This window comes from Jaculus jaculus, chromosome 10 (genome assembly GCF_020740685.1).
Source record: "Jaculus jaculus isolate mJacJac1 chromosome 10, mJacJac1.mat.Y.cur, whole genome shotgun sequence".
NCBI classification, from domain to species: Eukaryota; Metazoa; Chordata; class Mammalia; order Rodentia; family Dipodidae; genus Jaculus; species Jaculus jaculus.
The window spans coordinates 104,015,563-104,038,161 of NC_059111.1; the positions used below are offsets into that span (position 1 = coordinate 104,015,563).

Here is a 22,599-nt window from a genome sequence, read left to right on the forward strand (position 1 = left end):
AAATCATTTAGCAAGAGCAGTTTCATTCACAAGAATATATATATATATATAAAAACAGCTCCATTCCAGAGCTGCTGTAAAACGTGCTGCACAGCCTTTAACCCCAAAGGAAAAGCAACCCTTCCCACCCCCCCAAAAGCCTCTTCCTGCACATGCCCCACCCCTCCCCTTAAGATAGGCTAGAAGCAACCCCCCCCCCCATGCATCCTTCCCCAGCACCAGAGAGGTGGTCCCTTTCTCCAGAAGAGTTCAAAGTGGTCCTGGGCCAGCTCCTTCAGTCTTCTCCCTTCTCTTGAGTGGGGTGCTCCCCATCCCCGACTGAGGCAATGTGCTAGTGCTCTGGGGAAGCCAAGCCCCAGCTCAGGTGCAGACCCTACTGGGTTCCTTCAGGTCTTGAGGAGTCTCTCACTAGGGACCATTTGGCTTCCTTGGGAAAGTGAGGGAGGAAAAGAAAGATGCTACTGTCCGTCCTTCCTAACTTGCCAGGGCCCTGAGCAAAAGGGAACCATCATGAGTGAGCTCACTCACTGGGCTGGGTACACACCATGATCTGAGGAAAGGACACGGGGCACCGAGAGGTCGAGACGGACGAGAAGATGTGTTCACAGAGCAGGATGGACAAGGCGAAGAAACAGACCCCCTGGGAGGAGGTTAGCTGGAGCATGCAAATTCCCAGGGGCCTGGGGCAGGAGACTGGGTCCAGGGACAGCTGCCTGGATAGACAGGCCAGCCCTTCCCAGATCTCCTAGAAATGAGGTTCTGGTATGCCACATCACAACGCATCAGCAAACGCGAGGTATCTCCTCCCTTCCCGGCAGCGTTAGACGGGGTGACTGTTCACCTTCACCTACCTCAGCTCCCGCGGCTCCTCAGGATTGCACACTCCGCTCACCCACCCTGGCTACGCTTCAGGGGTGCGTGTGTGTGTGAGCAGGAACTTGGCGAGGAATGGGGTAGATGGACACAGTCACCCCGGCCCTCAGCCCTGCCATTCCAAAGCTACAGACACAGGGCCTGCGGGGGGAGAGGGTTCGTTTAGGACCCCTGACAGTCATAGTAGGACACAAGGCATTGTGACTGGAGCCTTAGACAAGAGGAAAGAGGAACACAGGGCAATGAGCCTAGGCTGCTTCTACCCAAACTCTGCCCACGCTGAGGGCCGGGGCGGGGGCTGCCTTCGCCTCAGCACCCTCCTAGCAGCGCCCCCGCGCTCCCACGCCCCACTCCAGATCCGAGTGGAAAGTAGGCATGGGTGGGCAAGCTTGCAGCCCCTCCTCCAACCCCATCCCGCAAAGAAGAAGGGAGGAGGGAGGGCCCCTGGCAGGAGCTGACAAAAGGCAGAAGTCAGTGCCCACCCTGGGCCTTCAGCCACCAGCCCAGCCCAGCCAAGGCAGTGGCAGCACCAGACCCGCCCCCCACCTCCACCCTGCTCAACCCTGAGTCCCCAAGAAGTTATAAAAAATGTAGAAAAGGCAAAGAGAAAAGTGTAAACAGCTCCAGAGAATTAGGGGAGGCCCAACCCTCATGTTTCCCCCTCCCCCAGTGGGTCAGCCATCGGAGGCTGGTCCCCCTTACGCTTCTCAGGGCTACGCTCCTGGAGCAGACGGAAGCAGGCCAAGAGGGGAGCCGGAGGAGCCGGAGCTGCCAGCTCTGCTGGGTCTCCTCCCAGAGCCTCAGGACCCTCCTCCCAGCCACCGGACAGCGACAGTGTTCACTCTTTGTCTCGTCAGCCACCCTCTTGTTTCTGGGTAGGCCTCAGGATAAAGAATCATGCTGCGCTCCCTGCAAACCCCAGCTGTCACATCTACCACCTCCTTGCTTCCTGATCCCAGAAGCCAAGCTACCCACCGAGGGCAGGCTGTCCAGCCTGGACGCGGATGAGCCCTTCAGGCCACTCCCCTGTGCCCGCCAAACAGCCCCTGAGACCAGCTCCTCGCAGTAGGTATGGGCCGGGGGCCACAGGCAGACAAAACGGAGTCAGAAAAGCAAGAGTGAAATAGGGAAAGGAGGCATTCAGAGAACACAGCCAAGGCTCCTGGAAGACGAAACCAGGCAAAGGGGGGAAGAACTGAGGTCCAGTCTCCAGCACAGCGCGCCTGCGCACGGACCCGGAAGCCCTGGCAGCGGCTCACCTCCCATCACCACGCCAGGTCCACCGGCCATCAGCTGCCTGGGTCTCAGCTCCAGGAAGGGTGGAGCGCAAGCCTACATAACCCCCCCCCCCCCAGCTGGTCTTCCACGTTCCGGGGCCGATGAGCAGGCAATGAGGGTTGGAAGTTCCCGGTGGTTCCCTGCTGTCTTCTGCCTGGGTTTTACCTGTACTAGAGCACAGGAGGGTATGGGCTGCGGTTATGCCCCTCGGGTGGGAGGAAGCTAGTTGTTGGCATCCCCTTCTTCCTCGTCAAAGGACTGTACACCTGAAGACGTGACATCGGACACCTTCCGACTGAGAGCAGTGGACATCTCTGGGTCTTCTCGTGGAGAGAGCGACTCCAGGTCTCTGCATCCCGCATCCTCTTCCTCCTCTTGGGCCAGTGGCCTCTTCTCCTCCTCTGTAGAACCCCTGGCCAGGTCCACCCCGCCCATGCCAGGTACCCAGTCAGTGTCTGTGCCCATCAAAGGTGTGGGATCCTGAACAGAGTATCCCGAAGCAGGTTGGGAGGGCCCCATGTCGTGCAGACTGGGCTGTGAGTCATCAAATGCGGGGCCAAGATAGGATCCTGTCGCTGGTGACGCAATGAGAGACTGGTCACTCGCTTCCCAGGCATCCGACGACCCCAGACAGTACATTCCCTGGGACACATAGGAGTGAGGCCAGCCGTCCATGGGAACTTGAGCCAGGGCATCTGTAGAGAACACAGAAGGTTGGAAGATCCACGGGGGCGGGGGTGGGGTGGGGAATCACAGGCAGGGGCAAGAGCCCACAGAACCAAGGGTGAGGCACACAGGGCACACAGGGGCGGCTGGGGGGGGGGGCGGACACTGCAGCAGTTGAGACAAACAGGAACGTCCCAAAAGAATAAGACATACAGGGAGTGTCAATAGCTGGAAAGCCTCGCAGACCCTGGCCGCTGGATGCTGGAGCCCTCTCACCTTGACTCTCCATTAACTCCTGGTAGTTGTCACTGTAGTTGCAGCCCAATGGCTCCTGGGTGGAGTTGACGCTCATGTCCTCACCATCCATGGAAGACCAGGCCATGAGTGTGGCCTCGGAAATCGCAAACTGTTCCATAACACCTGTGAGAAGAAACACTATCACCACAGGATTCCCCAGGGAACTCCCAGACGTAAGAAAGAGGGATGGCCACACCCCAGAGCACCTCCAGACAGTGAAAAAGCCGCGTGGCATTTTAAACTTTCCAGCAGTGGCAGCTAAGACAACGAAAAGCAAGTGAAATCAATTCTAGTGATATTTCTTAGTTACTTCAATATGTGGAAGACTCTCTCTTTTACACATATAATCAACATAAACATTATTGATAAGTTGTTTTACATCCTTTTATATGTACTGTTTTTGAAGTTCAATGGACATTCTACTGATCGCACACTTCCATTGGGACTGGCTATATTTCAAATTCTCAAATACCCACACGTGGCCAGTGGCTATTATATTAGGCAGTGTGGGGGATTTTTCAAGTCAGACTTAGGATTCCTAGGGAAAAGAGAGAGTCAGTGATTAAAGTTAGGGATCCCAGAGCTTGTCTTTGGAGGTTTTAGAAATGGAGCCTGGTATTGGGTGGTTGAGGACAGAGGAATCTACATGATAGACTTAAGATCAACAAACTATCCTCCTCCATGGAGCATTGTGGAAATATGCGTCCACAGTGATATAAAACTGACAAGTCAAGAGATCAAAGGTCTGAGCGAGCTAAAGCTGGCATTGCTACCACCTTGCCCTGTCTCCCTACCCTCCATCTCTGTCACCCCACTCTTCTCAGAGCTCCCCCACCAACCATACTAGCAACAAGACAATCATTCTTCTCTTGCCTCCCAGATCCATCCCTATTCTTAAGCATCTTAGTGAAAGCTGGCACCCAGGGCTGGGCCAAAGGCCTGGAATCAGGCCTGGACTGCTTTCCTGGAGTGAAACCTCTCCTGTGGACCACGGTCTCCAAGCTCAGTTCCCTGGACCATCTACTGGTTGTTACGGTAATGACTCCAGTAAGCGAATTCATGAAACCAAATGCTGACAGACAAGGCTACAGAATCCCCAAGGCCTCTCTTTCCTTTTCAGGAAACAAGCACAAGCAGAGTCTTTGGAAGGCCAAGGCCGCCGTGTTCTCCTATACTAAGATCCCAGTGTTAGCACATCTTCTCACAGGTGTCATGGAACAGTTTGCCATTCCCACAACAAAGGAGAAAAAAACATCTGGTACATGTGGCCCTCACAAATCCTGTCTGATTCTGATTCCTGTATTCTGAGGCTGTAATGAAAATATGCTTGAGGGCCCCTATCAGAAATACCAGTCAAAATGAGAAATCAGGGCCAGTGGCTAAAGGTGCTTGCTTGTGAAACCTGCTGGCCCAGGGTTCAACTCCCAGGCACCATATAAAGCCAGACACAAAAAAGTGACACATGCATTTGGAGTTCCTTTGCAGTGCCAAGAGGCTTTGGAACATCCATACACACCTGCATACATGCAAATAAAAAAAAAAAATACTAAAATGGAAGCGAAAGTACCTGCTAGGAAACGTGCCTCCTTCTCGCCGTCGCTGAGGTCAGAGTAAGCATCTGTGTCCCTGCGCACCGCCTCGTGACTGTGCTGTGGCTGAATGGCCGGCGCCTTCCCCCAACCCTGCCACTCAATCATGTGGGCCACCCGGCCTTGTCCCATGGCCGTGGGCTTTGTCACATGGTCCTTCATGCTCCTTGAGATCCCTGAGGAGCCAGATAACCCTCAGCACTCCAGAATATCTCACAAACCCATAGCAGAGCTTCCCGCACCATCCCTGCCCTGTCCCACCCACTGGGGCAAGTGTCCCCCAGGACCCCCGTGCAGGAGGAGTAGTAGTTTTAGGACAGAGGCTTCGCGGGACATGAAAATGATTCTCGGTTGTGGGGAGGAATCTCATGAGGGCCGAGGAACAGGGAGACAGGTGAGGAGCCTGTAAGTATTCCCGTCTAGGTGTGCCTCCAGGTGGAGGGCATCTCACCTGAGAAAGATGACTTGGCCAGGGCTCCAATACCATAGGCGTTAGAGTTTCGCTTAAGCTTTGGAAGGATGGAAGTGGTGTCCTCCATGGAGAGCTGGGACAGATATGTGAGAGGAAGGGCAGAGGAAAGAGAAGGTATGGGGCGTCTTACACGTGAAATAGATTCATGGCTCCCAGGAGAAAGGATACCCAAGGGAGAAGGTGACACGGAAAACCGAGGAGGTGTATTCCCCCACGTGCCCTTGAAACTGGTGGGGTGGCAAAACAGATAGGGCTCATGCTGCCTGAAGTCGGGCAGCCTGTCTCTGTGGAGGGTGAAGGGTCCCAGAGCACATAAGAAGAAAGGGTCGGGGGGACCGGGGAGGGCTGGAGTGGATGCACTCACATTGATGCCGTCCCAGGAGAAATCAGTTCGTGTTTGCTGTAGGAGAGATGAAAGAGAATGGTATCTGGGCACATCCAGGGATATCAGTAACCCCACCTTCTTCAGAGAGCCTTCCTAAAGTGTGCAAGGAGAGGCAGGCCTTCCTAAGGCTGTGTAACACCTCACTGTGTGTTTTTTCAGGAAAACAGGGAGACGTGGTCTGTGTCAGTCTGAAGAAGTGTCTGGGATGCTGCCACCGTGGAACTTAGGAAGAGGCCCGGGGCAGCTGGGAATTGGGAGCTATTGGTGGTAAATGATTGTCTCTAAGGGCTCACGAACACCCAGCCTTACCTCCGTGGAAGGCCGATGGAGGCTGCTGCCGTGCAGGGAGCTGGTGCTGTCCATGTGGATTTGATCAACGTCCTTCAGGCCCTTCCAGTCCACCGCAATCACCTCATTCCCTGAAGTGGCCAGAAGGTTAGTCACTCAGCCTCGCCTCCTGGGTACTTTCATGCATGCAGTTTCCCTGCTGACTGCTGCTAAGGCCACACACTGGGACCTGCCCTTCCCCCCCACCCCTCCCCCAGCTGCCATGCCTTCTGATCTGAAATAGATGCCGTCTATTTCCTTCTATGTTCCTACTGTCCCCAAATTTTTGGTGAAATTAATATTGTTGGGTGAAAATACTCAGTTTGAATTCAACCAGGAATAGCACCTTTGGAAAAATTGCTTTATGGCCTCATTGGTGGTGGTTGTTTACATAGAAAGGGGAGTGACTGGAGACTGGGATTTAGCAGGAAAGCCATTCTGTGCTGAGGAATCTTTGAGGGTGTCTACGTGGGATTGGACCCATTTACAGCCGTCCAAGAAAACGCAGTGCTGTCTAGGGGACGCTTCTCTGCTCAAGGACTTTGTTATTTGAGGAACTGGAAAAAAATCATTTTCCTTCCTTGGCCCTCCTAAGGGTGGGTGAACTTGGCACACAGGAATATGACTTGGTGAGGATATAGGCAGGTGATGGGTAAGGAAAACTGAGCCTGTTTCCGCACCCTCCCCCCCCAAAAAAAAGAACCCATTAGAGTAGAGACCCAAGGGTGAGATGAAGGCTTTGAACGGGGTCTCTTGGGCATCAGGGGATGGATTCAAGAGGAATGACAGAGTAGGAGACAAGAGGCCTTTGTAGCAGAGGAAGAATACCCGATGAATAGCAATTCAAGGTAAGGAGGCAATAGGGGATAATGGAAGAGGTGGACAGGGTTGAGGTTGATGGAAAACCAGGGAACCCTAGGGAGGCTCCTGCTGCAAACACAGGGTGGAAGGCACTGATGTTCCGAAGAAGCACGTCTTGAGTATTTACAAAGATATCCAAGCATGGAATGGCTGCCTGAGTCATGTCTCCTTACAGATCCTTTGCACATAGGAAGTTTTGGGTTTACGGTTACAAATCACTTCTGGGAAAGGAATGCATTGAATGAGGTCTTGGGGGGTGAGGAGGCATTCAACATGCAACAATACAGTTAGTGCAGGTGGAAGGAGATGGTAGGTAGTTTACAGGACTCAGGGTGACCGGACCGCACCAGAGATGGGTAGGGCCAGGACCTGTGGCTGGGGCAGAGGAGGAAAGGCATTTGGATATAAACATCAATAACTGGGCACGCAGGAGAACAGCGGGAGAGAGGGGCGGGAGGGGAGGTGGCCTTTGAGGAAGAGGGAGAGCTGAGTCAGAGCCTGGGGTGCGGGGGGGGGCAGGGATGGGGAGGGAAAGAGAACGAGAAAGAGGTGAGAGCTGAGGAGGAGGGGGTCTCCATGGAAATAACCCGGGTCTCAGAAAGCAGGCTTCCGGGATGGGGGGTGGTGGTGAGTTTGTTTGTAGTAATAATACGAATTATTCCCTCAGCCTGAGGTCACTGGGGCGTGTAGGCGGGAGAAACTGGGAGTTGGGAAGGAGAAAATTGGGGTGTTTGGGAGAGGACGGGATTAATTTGTTAAGCCCTAGTAGTGCAGTGGGTGCGTGAGGTGGGGGATGGGGGGCCGAGGGGACCGGTAGTAAGGCTGAGGCTGCAGGAGGACCTCCACTCAGGACCCTCCTTTCTTCCCTCTCCCAGTGAAAGGTCAATAAAGGGGCGGCCCCGCCCCGCCCCGCCAGCGCCCCCCCCCCCCGCCACCCGCTGACAGGTGCAGGCGAGTCTCAGGACTCCGGGACTCCAGGGTGGGCCCCATCCTTCTGGGAAGCGGACTCCAGACCCCGGCCGGAGTGGGGAGGCGGGGGGATCCAAGCCCCTACGTGCTCCCGGAGTCCACGCGCTCTTTCCCGGCACCCCGGCCCAGCCCGGTCCCCTCCGGGCGTGGAGCCCGCTGCCTCCCCGCCGCGCCGCCCCGGCTCTTCCCGCCCCCGCCCCCGCGGGAAAGCGCACGTGAACAAAGCCGGCCGGGGGAGGCCGGAGCGGCGGGGAAAAGGCACCGAGGAGGGAACGGCTGGGGGCAAAGCGCTCCCTGGCAGATGGAGGGTGGCGGGGGGCTGGGATATAGATGGGAAGGAGCGTGCGGGAGAGACGCGGGGAGCGCGGGGGGGGGAGATGAGGCTGGGGAAGGGGTTCTTAGCAAAAAGAGGGGGCGCTGGGCACGGCGGAGTAGACTCGCACGGCGTGGGGATGGAGGGATGGGGGTCGGGGGGAGGCACAGGGACTAGGGCAGCGCGACGGGGGAGCGAGGGAAGGCGGATGGAGAGCGACGGGGGGGGGGGGTGAGGACCGCGCCTGCGGGAGAGCGGTGGGGAGGAGGGAGAGAAAGAGTGGAGAGGGACGGATGCCCGGGGCGCGGGAGGGGAGCGCGAGGACGCGGGGATGGAGGGATGGGTGGATGGAGGGATGGAGGGATGGGTGGACTGAGGGATGGATGGAAGCACCGCAGGCGGATGGAGGAAAAGTGAAGGCGCGGAGAACGGTGTCTCCCCCTCTTCCCCCGTCCCCCCCCCCCCCGCACATCCCAACCCGGTCCCCAAGGGGAGACGAGGGGATGGGGGAAGGGGCCGAGCCTGCCTCCCCAGCCCACCCCCCGGCCCGCGGTACCCACCCACAGTCCGCGAGCCGATGCAACCCATGGCTCCGGGGCGGGGGCGGCCTCCGGGGCCGGGCCCTCACCGACTCGGGGCGCGCGCCGGGGGGAGCACCGGGAGCCGCGCCGCCGCCCCAGCCGCTCTGCAGCGCCGCGGCTGTCTCCGCTCGGCTCCGCTGCCCCCGCCCCTCTCCATCCCTCCCCACGGCAGCCGCCGCCGCCGCCGCCGCCGCCAGGCTCCCCCGCCCCGGCTCGGCGCTGGGCTCCGGGCTCCGGGCGGCCGGGGAGGGGGCGGCCCGGGGATTGGCTGCTCCCCGCGTCTCCCCGCCCTGCCCCCCGACCCGCCGCCGCGCCCCTGCGCCCGGTCCTTGCCAGCCTGGCGTCCCCCGGGGCTCCTCGCCCAGTGTTTCTCCACCCCCACCCCCCAGCTGGGTGGAGACCGGAGCATGACCGACTTGGGTCTCCGGAGCCGGGTTGAGAAACCCAGGACCCCAGCCGAGGGTTCGGTCTGATGAGCTCGGAGGGCTAGAGGCGTGGGGTTGGGGAGGGGGACGGGGGAGGCCGTGATAGAAAGTGGGGTGGGGTGGGGTGCAGCCGGCCGGAGGGCCTGGGATACTCAATTCCGCAAACACCTGCTTTCCGCCCGGGGCTGCATCTGGGACTCGCGGCTTCGGGATCGGATGGGGCGTTTGGCCCCGCGTGGCGAGTGCGCTGCTTTTGTCCACCCTAACAGATGGCTGGAGTCTCTGCGGGTGGGCCGTGCGTGGGGCTCCTCTGTCCTCGCGGCGGTCCCGGGGTGGACGTGGCGCTGGTTCACATAATACAACCCCCGGCCTGCTGGGGGGTGGCAGGCGGAGGAAGAATGGCAATGATTCTGTCGCAGCCGTGGGCACGTGAAAGTGTCAAGACCCAAGATCCCCCCCACCAGGCTGGCAAGAAGACGGAGTTATACACCCAACTCAACTTTTCCCTCGGACTAAGGAGACCCGCGAATGCTGGCAAACGGTACACTGCCCCCATCCTAGACAGAGGGCCCAGGACTACACCAAGGACCCCTTTGGGTAGGAGAGAGAGCGGTAGCGAGGGTTTGGGGGGGGGCACTATATTGTCACCACCGGGCAAGAAGAATCTAGAACTAAAGACAACACGAGAGGGGGTGAGGAGTCCCTTTTGTCTCAGCGGTACCAGCAAGTCCAAAGCCTAAGAGAGTAGGCCAGGGTTGCACCACGGAAGATAAACAAATGACAATTCAGGGCTGGCTTGTTTTCCTATAGGCTTTATGTCTTTTCCTGAGTTCGGTGAGTCAGAAGGACAGTGGTCCAGAGGTCACCAGAGGGGAAAAGGAAAACATTTTTTTAAAAAAAAAAAAAAGTGGTACGCGGTTGGATGGATGGCTTAACAGTTAAGGCCTTTGCCTGCAAAGCCAAAGGACCCAGGTTCAATTCCCCAGGACCCACGTTAGCCAGATACACAAGGGGGCTCATCTGGAGCTTGCAGTGGCTGGAGGCCCTGGCGCGCCCATTCATTCTCTCTCTCTCTCCCTTTTTCTCTGTTAAATAAATAAAAATAATTTTTTTAAAAGTGGTATGGATGTAGCTTGTAGTACTACGATCTGTGTAAGATCGTGATTAGGGAGCCATATGCTATGGCATATCAGAGGGAGACATGGGAAAGCATACATGGTCCATTTTCTGATGCTTTAATAAAATGCTAGAGGACAGGAAATGTAGAAAGAATAGAAGGTTGCTTGGTTCTTTTGGCTGTGAAAGGTGACAGCCGGGCGTCAGCATCTGCTGCCAGTCTGGTACAGGGCCTGGCTGCATCATGGCTGGCAAAGGGCATCCAGTGGTGGGACAGAGTGAGTACGCTGCTTTCAGCCTGTCTCTTGAAAGCCATTAGTGGTATCATCTCATCCTCATTACCTCCCTAAAGCCGGATCACCAAGTAACCATGCTATGTGAATGTGGGGAATTTGTTTGCAACCCATGGGCTTTAAGGGGACACATTCGAACCCTAGCAGATAATAAGCTAGTTGCAGATGTGGAATTTCTCAGCCAAAACTGATCCTTTGGTCCACGTGAGGAAATTTTAAAAACCAAACCTACATTTCTGAAGCCATGAGGAAGAGCAGAGGATGATCAGTGGCAGGTCTGCTTGGACTTTTGAACAGTCCAGCCTAGTTTGTGGAAGGATTTAACAACTTTATCTTAACAGTGTAATCAGTATTGTCAGCTAGATGTGGTGGTGCGCACCTTTAGTCCCAGCACTCTGGAGGCACAGGTAGGAGGATCACCAAGTTTGAAAGGCCAGCCTGGGTCTACAGAGTGAGTTCTAGGTCATCTTGGGCTAGAGTGAAACCCTGTCTCCTACTTATACTGCTGTTAATTATGAGAAGGAAATATAAAATAGTTTCAGTCCTCCTGAAATACATTGTCAAGCTGCAAAGTAGAGAAAACAGACGATTAAGAGGTGCGAAGGAGGAGCAAGAAGTCTCCCATATCCTAGCACGGCCTGACAAGCCTATTATTTGTGCAGAGATATCGACATGGGAATGGCTAGATACAGGGCCAGGCACCAAGTGACCATTGCTACTTCATGGCATCCCACATAGAAAACAGCTGTCCCCTTCCAATGAGTAATACATATGTACTGTCCTGTGGTCCCAATAAGGGTAGCAACCCATTCCTTTGGTCCCCTTAGCACAAAGACTGGATCTACCCAAATGATTTAAACTTAGCTGATATGAAGGACCTTGGGTCTTAAAGGGCCTGTCCCATGCTACGCTCCATCCTGAAGGTATTTTCAGCACCAGAGACAGGAAGAAGATTGTGCCTTGGTCCTGACCATCTTCCTTCTGGTTCCTGCGGTGACACTGTTACTTCCTAGAGGTATTCTTCCATTCATTTCCCTGTCTTTGTGCCAAGATTGCCGGAAAACAATTTGACAGAATTGATTTTTTGTTTTTGTTCATTTTTTATTTATTTATTTGAGAGCGACAGACATAGAGAGAAAGACAGATAGAGGGAGAGAGAGAATGGGCGCGCCAGGGCTTCCAGCCACTGCAAACGAACTCCAGACGCATGCACCCCCTTGTGCATCTGGCTAACGTGGGACCTGGGGAACCGAGCCTTGAACCGGGGTCCTTAGGCTTCACAGGCAAGCACTTAACCGCTAAGCCATCTCTCCAGCCCAGAATTGATTTTTTAAAAATCCTTAACATCAGGAGGATGATCCGGAGTTTGAGGCCTGCCTGGGCTGCATAGTGTGCTCAAGGCCAACCTGCGTAACTTACTGAGACTACCAACTCAAAACGAAATCTGTGGGCTGGAGAGATGACTTAGCAGTTAAGGCACCCGCCAGCAAAGCCAAAGGACCCAGGTTGGATTCCCCAGTACCCACATAAGCCAGATACACAAGATGGCACATGTGCCAGGAGTTTGTTTGCAGCTGTTGGAGGACCTGGTGCACCCATTCTCTCTCTCTCTCTCTCTCTCTCTTTCTCCCTCTTTCTCTGTCTCTCAAATAAATAAAAGTAAAATATTAAAAACTGAAATTTGAACAAATGGCTGGAGATATAGTTCGGTGAGTAGACCCTTGAGTTCAGGCCCAAGGAACACACACACACACACTCATCAATATGTGCATTGTAGGGCTGTTATTACAACTGTTTCACTTGTACAAATATTCTAAGGAAGTAAAAGTAGAATGTGGACAAAAACCTACCTGTAGCACTGTTTATATAATATCAGAAGACTAATTAAATAAATTTGGCTCATCCTATGGCAAAATAATACTTTATAACTACATCAGTTGACATGGAAAATTATGCATGCTAGAACTTGATATCATTAAAAACTAGGCTATAACGTAAGACAGTATGCTAGTATATGTAGTAGTTTTTGTTTAAAGCATTGTACATTCTTTCTGCCTTGTCAGTCATTCCACCCCAAGTAATTGATGGAATTTTCTGAGAAAAGCCTATGTTCTACAAAGCTCCAACTCAATTTATAGGTTACAGTTTGACCCTCAATGAAATCCTAATATTAACTGGCTCATTTCCAAAATCTAAAAATAAATACAGAACTTTGGCAGAATGCCCCAGTGTGGTACTTCCTAACTGGTTCCTTTTGGGACACAATTCCAAGGTGAAAGCACGCCTTCTACCCTCTGTGTTGTTGCTGGCACATACTCGGTCTATCACCAGTAGCTCTTAGGCACAGGGAGCCAATCAAGTTCAATGTCAGTACTGTTTTTTACATGGATTCTTGTCCTTGGATCCATGGACAGAATTAAAAAAAAAAAAAAAATCCATAACCTTGGGGGAAAATTGCATCATTATATTCACTAACTGCTAAGTGAAATTTTTAGTTATTTTAACTGTGCATGTAGGCAGCAAACCACCTTGTTGGTAGAGGCTTTGGGTTTCTACTGACAACAAAGTCGTAGATGATTACAAATTTACAAGGCGGTTGGTGCAGATTGTTTTACACTTTCATTTATTTATTTTGAAGATGAGGAAAAGAGCAAGAAGGAGCAAGAGGAAGTATGGGCACACAGGGCCCTGCAAACAAACTCCAGGCACATTCACCACGTTGTGTGTCTGGCTCTACATGGATTCTGGGGAGCGGAGCCGGGGCCCGCAGGCTTTGCAAGCAAGTGCCTTTAACCGTAGAGCCACCTCCCCAGCTCATGCTGTGACTTTTTAAGGAATGTCACAACTTGTTTTCTTTCCTGAGACATGATCTCATGTAACCGGCCTCAGATTCCTCATTCCTCTGCCTTAACCTCCTATGCTCCAAGATTACAGGCATGTGCCGCCGCACATGGCTTTATGTGGGGCTGAGGCCAAACCCAAGGCTTCATGCACGCTAGTCAAGCCCTTGGCCAACTGTGCTACATCCACAGCCTAGTTTTACTTTTTCATGATGTCCTTTATGTTCGACACTCCTTTGAAATTATTACGTTATTGGATCTGCCTTTAATTGTTACTTAATATTTGGGTGGGGGGGGCTATTTTTTCAAGGTAGGGTTTCACTCTAGCCCAGGCTGACCTAGAATTCACTAAGTAGTCTCAGGGTGGCATTGAACTCACGGCGATCCTCCTACCTCTGCCTCCCAAGTGCTGGGATTAAAGGCATTGCTACCATGTCTGGCTACTTAATACTTTTATTAAGAAAAATGAGGGGCTGGAGAGATGGCTTAGTAGTTAAGGCACTTGCCTGTAAAGTCTGAGGACACAGGTTCTATTCTGCTGTACCCACTAAAGCCAGATGCACAGGTGGCACATATGTCTGGAGTTCGTTTGGAAGTAGATAGAGGCCCTGTTAACCCATTCTCTCTCTCTCTCCTTCCCCCTCCCTCCCTCCCTCCCTCTCTCCCTCTCTCCCTCTCTCCCTGTCTCCCTCTCTTTCTTCCTCTCTCTCTCTCTCATGCGTTTTCTCTCTGCTTCTTTCTCAAATAAATAAATAAAATATTTTTAAATGAAATAATAAGCTGGGTGTCGGCATGGTGGCACATACTTTTAATCCCAGCACTCATGCAGTATGTTTATATAAAAGTTCTCAATTTGGGCTGGAGAGATGGCTTAGTGGTTAAGCGCTTGCCTATGAAGCCAAAGGGCCCCGGTTCAAGGCTCAATTCCCCAGGACCCATGTTAGCCAGATGCACAAGTGGGCGCAGGTGTCTGGAGTTCGTTTGCAGTGGCTGGAAGCCCTGGCGCGCCCATTCTCTCTCTCTCTCTGCCTCCTTATCTCTCTCTGTCACTCTCAAATAAATAAACAAAAATAAACAAAAAAAATTTTTTTTAAAGTTCTCAATTCAAAAAAATGTTTAGGGCTGGAGAGATGGCTTAGCAGTTAAGGCATTTGCCAAAGGACCCAGATTCTATTCCCCAGGACCCACTTAAGCCAGATGTACAAGGCGGTGCATGCGTCTGGAGTTCATTTGCCGTGGCTACAGGCCCTGGCGCCCATTCTCTCCTCCCCCAGCTCAAACAAATAAATAAAAATGAAAACAGTGAGGCCGTGGATATAGTGATAGAGCTCTGACCTCGCCTACATGATGTCCAGTCCCCAGTACCACCAGTCTACTTGCACTGAGCATGGTGGCACACACCAATAACCCCATTTGCCTCAGCATTAGAAGGATGGGGAATTCAAAACCAGCCTGTACGTGAACGAGACTCTCTTTCAAAACCAAACAAGGGCCGGAGAGCTGGCTTAGCGGGTAAGGCGCTTACCTGCGAAACCTGAGGACCCAGGTGAAATTCCCCAGGACTCATGTAAGCCACATGCACAAGGTGGCACATGTGTCTGGAGTTGTCTGGTGTGCCCATTCTCTCTTTCTTTATCTGCTTATTCAACCTCTTTCTCTCTTACCCCTGTCTCACACATAAATTAAAAGACAAAGAAGCCGCTATATGTTATTGGGGCCCATGGTTTTCAAAAGTTTCAAACCGTCTGAAGAGCAAGTATGTGTTTGGTGGAGGACTCTGTCGTTCTGCAGGGGTTTAACCCAGTTAACAGTCACAAGTGAAAGGAAGACAAAACACCCAGACCCTGGAGATGGGTGGGAGGCGCGCCTCTCACCTGCAGGACTGCAAGGGGGCGCTACAGCTCGGGGGGTAGACAGCCTCAAAGGGACCATGGCCTCAGCAAACAAAGACACTTGGCCAGAACTCCACAGCCCACTCACCTGGTCTTGGGTTTTAGCGAGAGACATCAGTCCGCAGTGAAAGGCTAGGAAAAGATCCAGGTGGCAGGGAGGTTCGAAGTCCAGGAGAAAGGAAGACTTATTCCCCAGGAGGCAAGGCGAGGGGAGAAGACTCCCACGGAGGGATTCTGCCCTATTCCTCCATTCCAGCTGAGGGAGATGGGCTGGATACCGGCAGGCCCCATGTTTGATTTCTGTCTGATGGCATTCCTACATTCCTATTCTGTCAGAAATAGGAGACAAGTTGCCTACTGAGAGCCAGGGCACGAAAGGAGAGAAGAGAAGAGAAGAGGAGAGGAGAGGAGAGGGGAGGGGAGGGGAGGGGAGGGGAGGGGAGGGGAGGGGAGGGGAGGGGAGGGGAGAAGATGTCAGTATACTTTGAAGACAGGCATGGGTTTTCCATCTCTACTTATAGCAGAACTCTGAGGAGGATGTAACCTTTCTGTAGGGAAACTTGGGACTTGGAGATCAGTTTGTCTTATCCCCAAGATTACCTACCCAGCTAGAAGGAGACGGGTCCAAGCTGAAACACACTCCTCTGTTAGAAAATCCATCCTGGATGCTGCAGGGAAGAGCTTCAGGTATGTATTTGTTGGTTTAGTTTTAAAGAATTTGTTATTATTTGGGGGTGATTTTGGTTGATACACCTTCCTGACTTTCTCTAATTAAGGTGAGCATAAAAGCTGAAGAGAGCATCTCCCTACACTTTGTCCTTTGACACATTTTTAAAGTTATTTATTTGTGTGGGTGTACGTGCACACACGCATGTGAGCTTGGGGGTGCGTGCTCCACGTCTTGCACATGGAGGTCACGGGACAACTCCGGGGTTGATTCTGTCCAGTCCACCTCCTCTGAGGCAGAGGTCTGGATTTTCACGGTGCTGTTCTACGCTGGGCTCACCTTGAAGTCCCAGGAAATTCTCCTGCCTCTGCCTCTCGTCTAGCTTCAGGGCCAGCGCGCTGGGACTGCAGAAGCCCGCCGTGGTGGTCGGCTGTGGATGTGGGGTCCGCAGAGCCAGCTCAGGTGCTGCAGCTTAAGCAGTGAGTGCGCTGCCCAGTGTGCCAGCTCTGCAGCCCACATTTCTAAGTTTTGAAGTGTGAAAAGCAGTTCCTTTTTCTCAAAGCAACTTGCAGTACTAGGAGTGCAGTCATGTAGAGCTCAAGGTGGATGTCTCAGCTCTTGCTTTAGCAGGGTCTGTGAGAGGAGTTTGTGTTTTGGGTCATTGAGGAAGATAGTCAGGCAGTCCCCAGCTCAGTAGCTTTGGGGCTCATAGGTGTTCACAGGAGACCGGTTTGCTTAACGCGGTAGACGCGGAGTGCTGGGCTGGGGAGGTGCCTCAGTGGATCGAGCGCACTTGCTCTCAGACCCGGCTGGCCTGGGCTTTGTTCCCTAGAACCCAGTCAAGCCAGATGCAGAAAGTGGTTACATGCTTCGGAGTTCTTTTGCATTTGCAAGAGGCCCTAGTATGCCCATGCTTCTTCTCTCTCTCCTCGCAAATAAGTGAATAAAAACATTTGTTTGTTTGTTTGTTTGTTTATGTGTGTGACAGAGAGAGAGAAAATATGAACGAGAATGGACACTCTGGGGCCTCTAGCCACTGCAAACAGACTCCAGATGCATGTGCCACTGAGCATCTGGCTTTATGTGGGTACTTGGGAACTCGAATTCAGGCCCTTAAGCTTTGCCTTAACTACTGAGCCATCTCTCTAGCCTCAAATACTTTTTAGCTTATTTTATTTATTTGAGAGAGAGAGAAAGAGGGGGAGAGAGAGAGAGAATGACAGAGAGAGAAAGAGAGAGAGGATGCATGCCAGGGCCTCTAGCCACTGCAAATGAACTCCAGATGCATGTGCCACCTTATGCATCTGGCTTACATGGGTACTAGGGAATTGAACCTGGGTCCTTAGGCTTTGTAGACAAGCATCTTAACCACTAAGCCATCTCTCCGGACCTCAAATTTTTATTTTTTATTAATTAATTAATTTATTTTGGCTTTTCAAGGTAGGGTCTCACTGTAGCCCGGGCTGATCTGGAATTCACTCTGTAGTCTCAGGCTGGGCTTGAACTCATGGCAATCCTCCTACTGCTGCTTCCAAGTGCTGGGATTAAAGTTGTCTTTCAATGTTTAAGAATGCTGTATTCTTTTTAAAATATTTTATTTATTTATTTGACAGAGAAAGAGAGAGAAAGAGAGAGAGAGAGAGAGAGATTGAGAATGGGTGCACCAGGGTCTCCAACCACTGCAAATGAACTCCAGATGCGTGCATCCCCTTGTGCATCTGGCTAACATGGGTCCTGGGGAATTGAACCTGGCTTCTTTGGCTTTGCAGGAAAACAACTTAACTGCTAAGCCATCCCTCCAAACCCCAAAATATTTTTATAAAAAGAAAGAAATGGGAGTACTATGCTGCCAAACCTTGGTCAAAGCAACCTTGGGGTCTGGTGGAAATCACACGTCTGAGAACTAAAGACAGTCATCTTTATTTACCCACTCTCTATTTATTTAGCTATATTTAGTTTTTGTTTCACGCACGCGTGTGTGTGTGTGTGTGTGTGTGTGTGTGTGTGTGTGTGTGTGCTAGTGTGTGATGCCACAGCACACATGTAGAGTTCAAGGTCAACCTTGGGTGTCATTCTTGCTTTTCACCTTGTTTGCAGCAGGGTCTCTCTTGTTGTTTGCACCTGTATACTCCAGCCTCTCTGGCTCATGATCCAGTGATGCTCCTTTCTCTGCCCCCCATCTTCTCGTAGGTACACTGGGGTTAGAGACATGCGCTTTTGTGTCCAGGTTTACATGGCTTATGGGGATCTGAACTCAGGTCATCAAGCCTTGTACCCACTGAGCCATCTCCCCAGCCTCTGTTCTTCTGTTTGTTTGGCACATGGTTTCACAAGTAGGCAAGTTTGCCTTGAAATTCCTTATGTAGTTTAGGTTGGCCTTGAACTCACAGCAGCCTTCCTGCCATAGCCTCTCAAGTGTTGGAGTTGCACGCGTGAGCCAACATGCCTGGATGAGATTTTTCTCACTCAGAGAACGGGGGAATCGAGAGCGGGACTATGAGGCTGGAGAGAGAGTTCAGCAGTTAAAGACACGTGCTTCCCGAGCACCCACATAACGCTGGATGTGCTTGGCAAGAGACCCTGATATACTCCCCAAACACACACACATCCCTAAATAAATAAATAAATAAGTAATTTTACAAAAGAGTGGTGCTGGGGGTTAGTTGGCCGACAAGAGGTCCTGTTCCTGCAGCGGAGCTGACACGGAGCTGCGTCCTAGATGAGTGAGGGCGTTGGTAGTAGTGTGCAGTACATTTCCACGGAGCAGGTCAACGTGACTGCAGATCTGCCACGGCAGTCTGTGGAGTTTTCTCTCACACACCACTGGCACTCTCACCCGGGTTCCCAGGGCGATCACTAGCGGAGGCTTCCGACCTCTGTGCCGGGACAGGGCCCCACCTCATGGGGAGCAAGGCTGCTGAGGACACTTGGATGGCTGCAAGCGGGTAGCCATCTGGGGCGAAATGACCCAGAGCAGAAGCTCTCTGGCTCCTGTTGGTGGTGATGGGGACCACACGGGCCTCACCTCATCAATCTTTGCTCTGCTAGACGTGAGGAAGAAAACCTTCAGGCCAGCACAGACTGCTTATTTGACATTTAGATGCAGTTTGAAACCTTTGGGAAGTATTGAGGCTCTAATGGGCTCATGCCCACGTGTAGTTCAGTGAGGAAGCTTATCGGCTTAGGCCCGGGTGGCAGGTCTCCTGAAGGGGTGTGATGGTCAATCGTCACTGTCAGCGTGACTGGGTCTGGAATCGCCTAGGAAACACACCCCTGGTGGTGTAGAGAAGTGAAACTGAGGACAGAGGAGCCACCCTGAATGTGGGTGGCATCATCCTGTGCACCGGGGTGCTGGAATGGATGGAAGGAGGAACGCAGCAGAACACTGGCGAGCGTCTCTCTACTTCCTCACTGCACAGAGAGACCAGCTGACTCCACCATCTCTCACTGAGCATGAGGTTGAGAAGGAGTCAGGCAGCTTTGCTAGGCAGTTAGGGTGACTGGGCCGCTGAAAGTAGAAAGGTCTTCCCTTGCTGGAGATCGAAGGATGAGCTGACTTCTTATCTCTTGCTTAGTTCCCTAGTCCTGTTTTCCCATACCTGAGCCCCTTCCTGGGAGGGAGGTCTATTTTCTAGAATCCTGACATTGTGGTTGGTCAAACTTAGACCCCAGAACTTAGTGTCGTGGCTGGCCTCTTCCTGGGTCCTGATTAACCAGACTAATCAGTGGTCTCTCTGGTTCACCTGAACCTGAAGGTGAAACCTATCACCATAGGGTTATAAATACATTTTATCAGGGGAGGGCAAGAGCGCTCTCTCTCCTGAACTGTTGTAGCAACTTGCTTGAGTCTTCACATTGTTGAGACTTCCCTCTCCCACCCTGGCATTTATTTATTTATTTATTTATTTATTCATTCATTCATTCATTTATTAGAAAGAGAGAGAGAATGGGCACTCCAGGGCCTCTAGCCACTACAAATGAACTCCAGATGCATGTGCCACCTTTTACATCTGGCTTTATGTGGGTACTAAGGAATTCAACCTGAGTCCTTAGGCTTTGCAGGCAAGTGCCTTAACTGTTAAGCCATCTCTCCAGCCTGACGCTTTCTATTACTGTCTTTGCTTTTAATCTTTTTGGAAGATTTGTTTTTTAATCCCTTCTCATGGTTCTTGATCTGAGGTTCACGTTTGTTTACATGGGCTCCTAGACCACGTGGTGTATTTCCCTTCTCCCCATTTTGCTTGCCCTTCCTCTGCCCTTTCCCCACAATAGCCAAATAAAATGTGGTGTTTTAAAAGTCATGTTCTTGATGGGAATGGTGGTGCACACCTTTAAACCCGGTAACCAGGAGATAGAGGTAGGAGGATTGCTTTGAGTTCAAGGCCAACATGGGTCTACAGTATAAGATCCAGGTCAGCCTGGGCTAAAGAGAGACCTTCCTTGAAAAACCAAAGAGAAAAACAAAATCATTTATTGAGTCTGGAATTGCCATTGCTTTAGTTAATTTGCAAATATGGAGTCAGGATTTGGGGTTCCAGGAAGCACCCCAGCCAGGCTACCTAAGATGTGCCCTTGTCTGTCTCCAAAGCCATGAGGTAAATAAGCCTCATTTTCTTATAAAGTTCCCACTCTCAGATAGGTTATGAGAGAACAGAAAATGGATTAAGACACCATCCAAACATTTTGATGGGAAAGGCCAGCCCAAGAGCTCTGGGCCATGAATAGCCTGCATCTCTCCAAAGGTCTAAGAGAACGTCAGTGCTTTTCTGCTGTGTTCCCTCACACTTCAAAGCACAGCGTTTCTGAGACAACTACCTTACAAAACAATTCAGGGCAGGTCCCCCATGTAAAGGGCTCTGCACCTCATGGCGGGGAAGTTATGGTGGCAGGAACATGAGGCCACGTGTCACATGACATCCATGGTCAGGAGGCAGAGAGAGGTGAATGCTGATGCTCAGCTGCCTCTCTCCTTTTTATGTTTATTTTAGAGAGAGAATTGGCACACCAGGCCTCAGCCACTGCAATGGAACTCCGGGCACTTGTGCCACCTAGTGGGCCTATGCGACCTTGAGCCTGCCTCACTTTTGTGGCTCTGTAGAGTGCAACATGGGTCCTTAGGCTTTGCAGGCAAGTGCCTTCACTGCTAAGCCATGTCTCCAGCCCAGCTCTCTCCTTTTTATTCAGTCCAGAGATCCCAGCTCATGGTGGGATTATTCAGGGTGGGTCTTCCCTGCTGTGTTAAGGTTTCCTGGAAACACCCACACAGAGGTATGTTTCCTTGGTGATTCTGAATCCTATCACCTCGACAAGGAAAGCTAACCATAATCAGTGCTATCATCTTGACCAGGTTACAAGCAGCAGCAGCAGCAGACCAGGTAGGGTGTCAGAGTCCTAGAGACAGGACCCAGATGGAATCTTCGTGAGTCAAAGAACTGCTGAACTTCCACAAGTCCAAGAGCTGAAGAGAGAGAGAAGGATCTGGCCTGCAGCACAGAGGACTCCTTACCCCATCTTCTGTGCCCTACTTGCCAGTTTTACACCCTTCCCTCCAGGGTGAATCTGGTACTGGAAGGCGGCTCTCGATCACAGCAGACTGTATTGATGCACTCAGGAGGAATCATCAGACGTTTTGTCGTGTTCTGAAGCCTCTGCTGGGGACCCCGGAGCCCGCAACCTTCATTAGGGTGCTCTGAGTGGAGCTGCCCCTTCCTGCTGCTCACAAGCCTGCTGGACGGACTTTCTCACTGCCTGCCGGGCTTTTCTGTCTCCACATAACATCTGCCAGCCCACTTTACAGATGCCCCAACATATTTCTTTTCTGAATTCCCTAGAAAAGACCCCGTATCCCAAATCCTCCTGGATTTGGAGATGCCCTGTAAATACTTGCTTGGGTGAGGCTCTGATTTTGCCGAAAAGTCTACCTGTCCAAAACCTCTTTGAGTTACACAGTGAGTAGCCATGGATCCCGTCTGCCATCTCTTACTTGGATCGAGCCCACCAGGTCCAGAGAGAGGACACAGAGACAATTTTCTGGCAGTTACACAATAGAGGACGCTGCATGTGGTGGTATACACCTATGATGCCAGCACTCAGGACTAACTCGGAAGGCCAGCCTGGGCTGCATAGTGAGGTCTTCCTGGTTCAAGCAGAAGAAATCAAATCCACACAACAGCAACAGACACACACAAGTGCATTGTGTACACAAGGCATTAAGTACATACCGACTGCTGAGTGTGGCAAGCAGAAATCAATTTCCTTGCTCACCTCTCAAAGACAAAGAAAATTCATCTCTCAGACACTAGTCAGTGGCTGAACTTTGACCAAAACCCTGGTTTTCTCTTTCAATTTTTTTTTGTTCCTATCTTATGATGTCCCCCTAGGCATTCTATTAGACTACTTTTCTGTAGAATTTTATTTATTTATTGTTTTTTTTCTTTTTCTTTTTTTCTTAAACTTTATTTTTATTTATTTGAGAGAGAGAAAGAGGCAGAGAGAGGGAGACAAAGAATGGGTGTGCCAGAGCCTCCAGCCACTGCAAACAAACTTCAGATGTATGTTCCTCCTTGTGCATCTGGCTTACGTGGGTCCTGGGGAATCGAACTGAGGTCCTTTGGCTTTGCAGGCAAATGCCTTAACCACTAAGCCATTTCTCCAGCCCCTATTTATTTATTTTAATTTTTTGAGGTAGGGTTTTGCTCTAGCCCAGGCTGACCTGGAATTCATTATGTAGACTCAGGATGGCCTCAAACTCATGA

At 51.7% G+C, this 22,599-nt stretch overlaps 1 protein-coding gene and 1 long non-coding RNA gene across 6 annotated transcripts; one reads left to right on the forward strand and one right to left on the reverse strand.

The window, feature by feature from the left end:
• Positions 1–1,992: 1,992 nt before the first annotated feature.
• Positions 1,993–9,357, reverse strand: Fam131b (family with sequence similarity 131 member B). 5 transcript variants are annotated; one of them, XM_045161068.1, is made up of 7 exons: positions 9,205–9,357; positions 5,870–5,979; positions 5,540–5,653; positions 5,155–5,248; positions 4,682–4,879; positions 3,094–3,237; positions 1,993–2,846 (listed from the first exon to the last, which is right to left on the reverse strand). In XM_045161068.1, exons 2-7 carry the CDS (start codon positions 5,921–5,923, stop codon positions 2,374–2,376), a joined length of 1,077 nt encoding a protein of 358 aa, XP_045017003.1. In that variant the 5' UTR covers positions 5,924–5,979; positions 9,205–9,357; the 3' UTR covers positions 1,993–2,373. The 5 variants fall into 5 exon arrangements, with proteins under 5 accessions (XP_045017003.1, XP_045017002.1, XP_045017001.1 ...); XM_045161067.1 differs by lacking the exon at positions 9,205–9,357 and adding an exon at positions 8,591–8,694 and having other exon boundaries at positions 5,540–5,575; XM_045161066.1 differs by lacking the exon at positions 9,205–9,357 and adding an exon at positions 8,591–8,694.
• On the forward strand, positions 9,196–22,356 carry LOC123464121. Its single transcript, XR_006639370.1, has 3 exons — positions 9,196–9,577; positions 15,732–15,864; positions 21,192–22,356. It is a non-coding gene; the product is annotated as an uncharacterized LOC123464121 (long non-coding RNA).
• Positions 22,357–22,599: the final 243 nt, after the last annotated feature.

Excerpts from the sequence above, each read along its gene's own strand:
- Fam131b (XM_045161066.1), bottom strand. The coding sequence starts at position 8,618 with ATGGGTTGCATCGGCTCGCGGACTGTGG. Across the intron at positions 4,880-5,154 it reads GGCCAAGTCATCTTTCTCAG|GGATCTCAAGGAGCATGAAG; the intron begins GTGAGATGCCCT and ends CTGGCTCCTCAG. Across the intron at positions 2,847-3,093 it reads GGAGTTAATGGAGAGTCAAG|ATGCCCTGGCTCAAGTTCCC; the intron begins GTGAGAGGGCTC and ends TGTTCTCTACAG.